The 10563-nt window shown below is 50.6% G+C and overlaps 1 protein-coding gene across 1 annotated transcript; it reads right to left on the reverse strand.

The window, feature by feature from the left end:
• Positions 1-2387: 2387 nt before the first annotated feature.
• ZNF689 (zinc finger protein 689) lies at positions 2388-9678 on the reverse strand. Its single transcript, XM_011933586.1, has 3 exons — positions 9088-9678; positions 8776-8889; positions 2388-4475 (listed from the first exon to the last, which is right to left on the reverse strand). The coding sequence occupies exons 1-3, from the start codon at positions 9290-9292 to the stop codon at positions 3292-3294; spliced, it is 1503 nt and encodes a 500-aa protein (XP_011788976.1). The 5' UTR covers positions 9293-9678; the 3' UTR covers positions 2388-3291.
• Positions 9679-10563: the final 885 nt, after the last annotated feature.

Consider the following 10563-nt stretch of genomic DNA (forward strand, 5'->3'; position numbering starts at 1 on the left):
TTGTATTTTCCAAGTGAAAGAGGAGATATTTACTGGTTAAGAATATATGGAATGGGCAGGGAGCGGTGGCTCATGCCTGTAATCCCAGCACTTTGGGAGGCCGAGGCAGGTGGATCACGAGGTCAGGAGATCGAGACCATCCTGGCTAACACGGTGAAACCCTATCTCTACTAAAAATACAAAAAATGAGCCGGGCGTGGTGATACACACCTGTAGTCCCAGCTACCAGGGAGGCTGAGGCAGGAGAATCGCTTGAACACAGGAGGCGGAAGTTGTAGTGAGCCAAGATTGTGCCACTGCATTCAAGCCTGGGTGACAGAGCGAGACGCCATCTCAAAAAAAAAAAAAGAATATATGGAATGCTACTCTGGGCACACTGCCTATATGGTGGTCCTGCTCTGGGCTACCACAGTATTTATATGTTTATTTATATTTATACATTTGTATATAAACTATTAGTTTATATCTAACTTTAATTCTATATATATATATGGAAGACATAATATTGTCTTGTTATTGTTGTTGTTTTTTAAGTCTTGCTATGTTGCCCGGGCTGGTCTCGAACTCCCAGGTCAAACAGGTCTCCCGCTTTGGCCTCCCAAAGTGCTGGGATTACAGGCATGAACCACCGTGCCCTGTCCAGAAGACTTAATATTGAATGTTCTACTGAGGTTGAAGGTCAGGAAAGGTATCGTGGCCCCTGTCAGCAGCAATGCAGTGTTTTTTTTCACAGCTCATATCTAGGCATGGAGGCAGATGGGAGATTAATCCAGACTGAGGCTATGTATTTGTTCATTCTTTTGATTGTGAACAACAGAAACTCAAACCACCTTAAGCAGAAAGGGGAAGTTATTGGAAGGATGCTAGGATCCCTCACTGAATAAAGAGCCAGGATCCCAACTTGGGTGGATTGAAGTGCTTCAGGGAACCTAGAAAGTTGTCTCCCATCTCTGCTTTCCGCAGACCACATAATGGAAGTTAGCCACAAGTGGCTCCGAAGTTGTTTTTTTTTTTTTTTTTTTTTTGAGATGGAGCTTGCTCTGTCACCCAGGCTGGACTGCAGTGGCGTGATCTTGGCTCACTGCAGGCTCCACCTCCCAGGTTCACGCCATTCTCCTGCCTCAGCCTCCTGAGTAGCTGGGACTACAGGTGCCCGCTACCATGCCCAGCTAATTTTTTGTATTTTTAGTACAGACGGGGTTTCACCGTGTTAGCCAGGATGGTCTCGATCTCCTGACCTGGTGATCTGCCCGCCTCGGCCTCCCAAAGTGCTGGGATTACAGGCATGAGCCACTCCGCCTGGCCCCAAGTTTTATGAATTACCATCCAGTCCCAAAGAAAGTTATACAATTCCTAGCTGAGGAAATCCTTGCATTCTGGTGGCAAAGGGTAGGGGAAAGAGCTGGCTCTACCAGGGGACTGGACAGACCTGGTAACAGGGCTCTGCTGGGCAGGGCAGGTCTCCTGGTCTGAAAGTTTGGCTCTCCCATCAGAACAGCAAAAATTGCTACTGAATCAAGGAACTAGATTGACATTTTGTAAAAAGTAATTCCACAAGGAACAGAATTTGTTCATCAGACATTTTAATGAGACCCAATCTGATATGACCCCTTCTTGGGGGCAGCTCACCATCCAAGGAGAAATAAACAGTTACAATGTTACAATGCAACTTGCTAAAGATTGAACAGAGGTAATTACATAAAGCTGTGTTCCCCAGCTGCTCCCCTGCTTGGGCCCAGATCAGGGGAGCTGTAGTAAGGCGCCAAAGGGGTAAAGGATGACCCACTCCAGCTGTTGGAATATGAGTCACATCTGGAAATTCTAATTTGGTGCAGCTGCCCAAGGCAAAATGGTAGGCCTTGTTCACATTTAACTCGGTAAAGCTTTATGAAGCACCTACCCGGCGGGTGCCATGGAGGTGGATCAGATTGAGACACGCTGCTGCCACCTCTCTGGAGGAAGGATGGCATGGATACGACTTGATGACTATAGACTCTTTCTCTCTGGGTTCAATTCCCTCTTTCTAGCCTCCTTGAATGGCCTCACCTCATTTTGTGAAAAAATGCTGACTGAGGCCTCATGGAAGTTCTGTGCCGATTCTTATGTGCCTGTGATTGATCTGTGCATTGTGTGTGTGTGATTCATCTGTGCCTGATGAGAATCCGGGTTGAATACGGCCCAATTATCCAGGCTTTTCCAGGCACTAGCTGCCTGAAGCCAATCCAGGGCTGCCAGGTAGAGCACAAGCCAGTCCCATTTGCACTTCCTGCTGCTAAACCACAGGACCCTGCTTTTCCTTAAGACCAGCCTTCTCCTAGAGCTGACTGCGCTTATGTCTCATACCCAGCTTGAACCAATTTTCCAAACACAAGATGAAGACTTAGCTTTTTTTTTTTTTTAAGTTTAGGGCATTTATGTATCTGCATCCCAATAAACCCCTGGTACCATGCAGCTCCCCCAAATTCAGAGCAACCAAAGCTGCTGAAACAAGTCCAGCCCCAGAAGGTGTAGTGGCACTGTGGGTGCTACCTTATTTTTACATGACCCTTCAAACAGGACACTGAAAACCCAGAGCCTGTTTGCAGAGATCATGTGTGGAAATTGAAACCCTGTCTTTAAGGAATGACCAAATTCATGCTACTTAACCTGAAAATTTGGGGGCAAAGTGGTTGTGATTAAGTTATCTGAAGGGCTGCCAAGTAGAAGTATTAAACATGTCGTAGGCAAGGTTTACAGATGAGAATGTGGTACTTAACTTTCTATAGATCCCACAATGAAATGACCTGCCTTGTGAGGTAGTGAGCTCCCTGTCAAGGGAGATTTTCAAGCAAGGGGTAGAGACCACTTGGCAGGAGTGTTGTAAAAAGTGGGCTAAACCAGACTTTTCCAACCTAGTATGGAGGAAGAGGCAGAGTAGGGGAATGTCCTGCACCTATAAATGAGATTCTCCTGATTGCATGCAAGATGACAGGTAATCCCTGGGTGCACAGACTAGAAAAGCAGACAGCCCCTAAAATAGATGGGGAGAACTTCTAGCCCTGATATCCTTACAAACTATTTTAGGATAGGGTAGCTTGGAAAACTTTAACCAAATGATGTCACCTCTCCTAATGGGACTGTTCCAGACACACATAGGGAGGCAGTCAGTGCAGTGCAAGATACTAAAGTTCAGCTCTGTGCAGCAGGAGACCTGGGTTTAGTTCTGACTCTGCCCTGTATGACCTGGGGCTCCTCCTTCCCTTTTCTGGGTCCTTCTATAAAATGAAATGAACGTAGGCAGTCCTTCCCTTTCTAATGGGCATTGCCCCTCTGACTGGAGCCCCCGAGAGCAGATCTAGGGCTACAGTTTGGGGCCTTGGGGCTACACTTGTGGACAGCCAGAGACCACCTCTGGCGGAAGCACCGGCCACACTCCAGGCAGGGGAAAGGCTTCTCCCCCGTGTGCAGCAGCTGGTGCTGGGCCAGGTGGCTCCACTGGGCAAAGCGCTTGGAGCAAAGGTCGCAGGCATAGGGCCGCTCACCCGAGTGCACGCGCCGGTGGCTGGCCAGCAGTGAGGGGTAGGCAAAGCGCCGGCCACAGTCGTCACAGGCGTGCAGTTTCTCCTCAGTGTGCGTGCTGCGATGTATGGCCAGGGAGCCGCTCCGCCGGAAGGCACGCCCACAGTCTGGGCAGGGGTAGGGCTTCTCTCCTGTGTGCAAGAGCTGGTGCTGGAGCAGCGTGCTGCGCTGGGAGAAGCGGGCCTCACAGTGCTCGCAGGCATAGGGACGCTCCCCAGAGTGCACACGCCGGTGACTGACCAGGCGAGAGGAGGAGGAGAAGCGCCGCTCGCAGTCCGGGCACGGGTAGGGCTTCTCGCCCGTGTGGATGCGCTGGTGGATAACGAGGGCGGTGCGCTGGCGGAAGCGGCGGTTGCACTCGAGGCAGGTGTAGGGCTTCTCTCCCGTGTGTGTACGCTGGTGAATGGCTAGCAGGGAGGGGTAGGCGAAGCGACGTCCGCAGCTAGGGCACTGGTGGGGTTTTTCGCCTGTGTGTGTGGTCCGGTGATTGGCCAAGGACCGGCTCCTCCGGAAACAGCGACCACAGTCAGGGCAGTGGTAGGGCTTCTCGCCTGTATGGATAACCTGGTGCTGGGAGAGGTTCTTGCGCTGGGAGAAACGTTTGCCACACTGGTCACAAACATAGGGGCACTCGCCGGAGTGTGCCCGCCGGTGACTGACCAGCAGGGATGGATAGGAAAAGCGGCGCCCACAGTCTGGGCAAGGGTAAGGCTTTTTTAGATTCTGGGCGCACTTGTGGCTCTCCAGGGCCTGATGATCAGGGAAGGTACAGCCGCAGTCAGGGCAGATGGGGCCCCCGGAGGTCTGCCTGGGAATCAGTCGGGGTTTACTGGGCCTCCGGCCTCGCTTCCCCTTTCGGGGTGCCTCCTTAGGCGGGAATACTTCCTTCTCCCCATTCTTCTTTCTGGTTCTGCTTTCTATAGGAATACAGAAGAATTAATTTAACAAATACTGGGATCCTGCTGTTTTAAGTTATATTACAGGTTACAAGACCAATAGACTCACCCCCTGGCCTCAATTCCTAGTGCCACAGACAGCTAAGTGTGACATACTATCATGCAAATATGGTGTGCATTACAGGAGCTTCTAACCCAGCTTGGAGAAGTCGAGGAAGATTTCTTGGAGATTAAGCTAACTTTTAAAATTGAGGCTGGGTGTGGTGGATCACGCTTGTAATCCAAGCACTTTGGGAGGTGGAGGTGGGCAGATGACAAGGTCAGGAGTTTGAGAGCAGCCTGACCAACCTGGTGAAACCCCGTCTCTACTATACAAAAATTAGCCAGGCGTGGTGGCATGCACCTGTAATCCCAGCTACCTAGGAGTCTGAGGCAGGAGAATTGCTTGAACCCAGGGAGGTAGAGGTTGCAGTGAGCCGAGATCATGCCACTGCACTCCAGCCTAGGTGAGACAGCGAGACTCCAACTCAACAAAAAAAAAAAGAAAAGAAAGAAAAGGGAATGATTTTTAAGAGGTAAGCTTACATCATTCAAAAGTCAACATATCAACCAGGCATGGTAGCTCATGCCTGTAATCCCAGCACTTTGGGAGCCCAAGGCCAAGAGGGTCGCTTGAACCCAGGAGTTCAAGATCAGCCTGCGCAACATCGTGAAACCCCATCTCTACAAAAAATACAAATATTAGCCTGGCATGGTGGCATGTGCGCCTGCCTGTAGCTCCAGCTACTTGGAAGGCTGAGGTAGAGGATTACTTGCGCCCAGGAGTTCAAGGCTACTGTGAACCATGATGGCACCAATGTACTACAGCCTGGGCAACAGAGCAAGACCCTATCTCAAAAAACAAAAAAGTCAAAATATTAATAAAGGAATACAGAGAAGTCTTGCTGCCACCTTTTTCCCATCTACCTTGTAGAAACCATATTAGTTTCTTCCCATTTTTTTGATGCAATACAAATGTCACCTTCCCCATCTTTCTTTCATAAGAGATTGCATACACATGCTTTACTGCATATGTTCTCTTCCCCCACCTTTCTTTTTATTTTTATTTTTATTTTTTTTTTTTGAGACAGAGTCACGTTCTGTCACCAGGCTGGAGTGCAATGGCATGATCTCAGCTCACTGAAACCTCCGCCTCCCAGGTTCAAGCAATTCTCCCTGCCTCAGCCTCCCAAGTAGCTGAGATTACAGGCACACACCACTACGCCCGGCTAATTTTTTGTATTTTTAGTAGAGACGGGGTTTCACCATGTTGGCCAGGTTGGTCTCAAATTCCTGACCTCAGGTTATTTGCCCACCTCCATCTTCCAAAGTGCTGGGATTACAGGCATGAGCCACCATGCCCAGCTCACCTTTCTTATATAAAATACAACATATACACACCTTATACACACTTTACTGTGCCTTCATTTTTTCACTTAATATATTCTAAAGATCATTTTATGTCAGCACATCTTTTTTCTATTTTACAGTTGCACAGAATTCCATTGTGGATGAGCCATGGTTTATTTGACTTAGCTGATTCTTTTAAAAATGTGGCTGGGCACGGTGGCTTATGCCTGTAATCCTAGCATTTTGGGAGGCCGAGGCAGGTGGATCACCTGAGATCAGGAGTTCAAGACCAGCCTGGCCAACATGGTGAAACCCTGTATCTACAAAAATTAGCTGGGCACGATAGCGGGTGCCTGTAATCCCAGCTACTCGGGAGGCTGAGGTGGAAGAATTGCTTGATCCCGGGAGGCAGAGGTTGCAGTGAGCTGAGATCATGCCTTTGCACTCCAGCCTGCATGACAGAGCGAGACTCCATCTCAAAAAATAAAAAAGAATTAAAATTACGAAGGGTTAGAAATGTAAGTGTCGGCCAAGTGCGGCAGCTCATGCCTATAATCCCAGCACTTTGGGAGGCCAAGGTGGACAGATTGCAAGGTCAGGAGTTTGAGACCAGCCTGGCCAACATGGTGAAACCCCATCTCTACTAAAAATAGAAAAATTATCCCGGCATGGTCGTGGGCGCCTGTAATCCCAGCTACTTGGGAGACTGAGGCAAGATAATTGCTTCAAACTGGAAGGCAAAGGTTGCAGTGAGCCAAGATCACGCCACTGCACTCCAGCCTGGGTAGAAGAACGAAACTCCATCTCAAAAAAAAAAAAAAAGAAAAGAAACATAAGTCCCAAGGCTCAGTGTACAGTGCACACAGGTCCTAAGATCTTCTTAGACACAAACTGTAATAAAGCAAGACAGGCCGGGCGCAGTGGCTTACACCTGCAATCTCAGCACTTTGGAAGGCCAAGGTAGGCGGATCACCTGAGGTCAGGAGTTTGAGACCAGCCTGACCAACATGGAGAAACCCCGTCTCTACTAAAAATTAGCCAGGCATGGTGGTGGGCACCTATAGTCCCAGCTACTTGGGAGGCTGAGACAGGAGTATTGCTTGAATCCGGGAGGCAGAGGTTGCAGTGAGCTGAGATTGTGCCACTGCACTCCCACCTGGGCGACAGAGCAAGACTCCATCTCACAAAAATGAAGAGTGTAAGGCAAGACATGGAAACCTGTGAGTTATGAGTTAGCAGTGACTGGGTCAAAAGGCCCTCTAAGCCAATGGTTCTCAAATTTCACTGTGATCAGACTCATTTGGAGGATTTACTGAAACAGACTGCCAGGCCTTAGTGCCCGTTTTGGATTCAGCAGGTCTGGGGTAGGGTCCCAGAATTTGCATTTCTAACAAGTACCCAAGGGATGCTGCTTCTAGTCTGAGACCATGCTTTGAGAACCATTGCTGATAGCATTGTTAAGGACCTTGGACTGTATTTTACCCAGTGGTTTTCTTTTCTTTTTCTTTTTTTTGAGATAGAGTCTTGCTCTGTCACCCAGGCTGGAGTGCAGTGGTGCGATCTCGGCTCACTGTAACCTCTGCCTACAGGTTCAAGTGATTCTCCTGCCTCAGCCTCCCAAGTAGCTGAGACTACAGGCACCCGCCACCACACCCAGCTAATTACCCAGTGGTTTTCTTTTCTTTTTTTTTTCCCCGAGATGGAGTCTCGCTTTGTCACCCAGGCTGGAGTGTAGTGGTGTGATCTCGGCTCACTGCAACTTCGGCCTCCCGGGATCAAGCAATTCTCCCTGCCTCGGCCTCCTGAGTAGCTGGGATTACAGGCGCCCACCACCACGCCCGGCTAATTTTTGTATTTTTTAGTAGAGACGGGGTTTCACGATGTTGGCCAGGCTGGTCTTGAACTCTAGACCTCAAGTGATCCACCCGCCTTGGCCTCCCAAAGTGCTGGGATTACAGGCATGAGCCACCATGCCCCGCTGGTTTTCAAACCTAGATGCACATCTGAATCAGATGAGGCTAATTAAAAAACTGCAAGTTCCTAAACATTCACACAAGTGAATGAATAGCTCTGGGATGGGGTCCTGGAACCTGCATTTTTACCAAGTTCCCCAAATGACTCAGATATAACCAATGGCCATTTGACAACCTTGGCAAAAATTAACTGAAAAGTTTTAAGCAAGGTATGATCATGGTCAGATCTGAATCTCAGACAGCTATCCCTCGTCTTGGAGAATCTGGCTCTGAAATTCCAGCCCAGACAGCTGCATCTTCTACTATGGGTAGATCTGGGACCCTGCTACCTGAATGGGGTTAAGCAGAGCCTTGTTGGATTCTGGGGAGACTGCAGTATGTCCTTCGCTGATAAGGGTCATCCTGCTGTAAGAGCAGAAAGAGGACCCTGCATCCCAGGCAGCTGTTCCCCATGAGCTCCCTTCAACCAAAACCCAGAAAACTCTGAGAAGTTTAGGATCTCTTTGGTCCAATTCAATGGTGGCTAGAGGCAGAGATCCTGGAAAGGAGGCAGAGGGTAGCACCGTTAAAAGCTCACTGATTCTGGCTGGCTGCAATGGCTCACGCCAGTAACCTCAGCATTTTGGGAGGCCAAGGCAGGAGGATCGCTTGAGGCCAGAAGTTCAAGACCAAACTGGGCAACATAGCAAGACAATGTCTCTACAAAAAAAAAAAAAAAAAAGACGAAGAAGCCCACTGATTCATTCATACAATGGAAAACTGCAGCTTGCAGGCTGACATGGGAATCTCTGTGTGGTGGACGGGCCCCACACCACCAGACACAAGACGCTGAGGTTAGGAAGATGAATACACTAAATACGCGGCACCCACCCCTAGCCAAACCACAACTCTGGACGGAGCCGTTAGAGGTAGAACGTTATAGGAGGGCTGCAGGCTCTGCGTGGTTATTTAGCACTCACTTCTCTGGACTGTCAGCCCTCTCGGGTACTCCTGCGGATCTAGAGCAGCCGGTTCCCAGTCATCAGTGTTTCGTTCCAACCAGGAGATGAGGGCTGGTTTGGGACCTGCGCACCCTGGGGAAGGAGAACAAATCAGAAGGCCAGCTTCTAGATCACGCCGAGTAATGTCTCCCCGACGGCACCTCCCGCTAAGCCCCTGCCCACCTACCCTGACAACCTGGTCGCCTGCCAGGACCGTGGCCTCTCTGCCAACCCCCGCCCCGGCTCCTGCATCCCTTCGCGCCCCGCGGCAGCGGATGGGGCCGGCCTCACCGAGCGCGCCCAGGTGGCCGTAGGTCTCCCGCATCACGTCCCGGTACAGGGCTCTCTGCGCGGGCCGCAGGCAGCCCCACTCCTCCGGGGAGAAGTACACGGCCACGTCCACGAACTTCAGAGCCCTCGGCCTCCTGCCCCTTTTCCGACTGGGTCTGGCTTCTCCTGGTCCCTGCGCCCGGAGCGGAGCCGAAGGCGGCGCCATGGGATCCGAGGAGCCGGCGCCACGGCCTTCCCCGTCCAGGCCTCGGCCCTCGGGCGCTGGCGGCCCCTGGGATCGAGGAGTCCCCGCCGGACCAGGACTGAGCGTGGCCAGGGAGGCCCGGAGGGAATCGGAATCGGCCGCCCGCAGGGCTAACGGAAACCTTTTGCTGTTATTCAGGAAACTCCTGCCCGAACTTGGGTGAAAGGCACCGGAAGATGCCTTCGGGGAAAATGGCGGCGCTGCTACCGCACCGCCTTTGCCTGGAACACAGGCAGCTTCCAGCTATCGATTTTATTGACCGGAGCGCCATGCCGGCTTCCTAACCTCTTTGCCCTCAAGTGTAATGGCGCTGCGATTGGGCTTCACGCTCTCTTTTTTCCCCTCCCCATTACGCGCGTTCATTGGACGACAGCCGAAGATCGAGCGTTTTGATTGGGTGCTGGCAAAGGCGGTCCGTTTGAACGAAGCCAAGAGCTGCATAAGGGCAGGAAGCTGGACCGCTAAGGTCAGGCGACTACAAGGAGTTGTGAAGCGACTTGCACCGACCTGAGGGCAGCAAGAGGCCCCGGGGCTGCTTTCCGCTGTTCGATTCTGGCAGGCTCAGCCAATCACTGAAAGAGGGAATGATTTGAGCGTTGGAACCACTCTGGCCGAGCTAGAGTTGAGATTATCCTGAGTTCCTTTTAGTGGCGTTCTCAGAGCATCCTTGACTTTGGAGAACGATTATCTTCTTTGTTTGCTCTTTAGGGGAGGGAATTATTGTTATCATTTCCTGGGGGCAGGCGCCTTGCCCAGCATATTACATATTTCATCGTTATTCTTTTTTATTTTTATTTATTTATTTATTTTTGAGACAGAGTCGTGCTCTGTCGCCCAGGCTGGAATGCAGCGGCAAAATCTCGGCTCACTGCAACTTCCGCCTCCCACGTTCAAGAGATTCTTCTACCTCAGCCTCCCGAGTAACTGAGATTACAGGTGCGTTCCACCACGCCCGACTAATATTCGTATTTTTTAGTAGAGGTGGGGTTTCACCATGTTAGCCAGGCTGGTCTCGAACTTATGACCTCAAGTGATCCACCCACCTCGGCCCCACAAAGTGCTAGAATTACAGGCATGAGCCACTGTGCCTAGCCTTATTTTTATTTTTTTGAGATAGGGTCTCACTCTGTCACCCAGGCTGGAGGGAATGCAGTAGTGCAATCTCAGCTCACTGCAGCTTCTGACTCCTGGGCTCAACAATCGTCCTGCCTCAGCCTTCAGAGTAACTGGGA

This window comes from Colobus angolensis, unplaced genomic scaffold, assembly GCF_000951035.1.
Source record: "Colobus angolensis palliatus isolate OR3802 unplaced genomic scaffold, Cang.pa_1.0 Scaffold128, whole genome shotgun sequence".
Lineage (NCBI taxonomy): Eukaryota > Metazoa > Chordata > Mammalia > Primates > Cercopithecidae > Colobus > Colobus angolensis.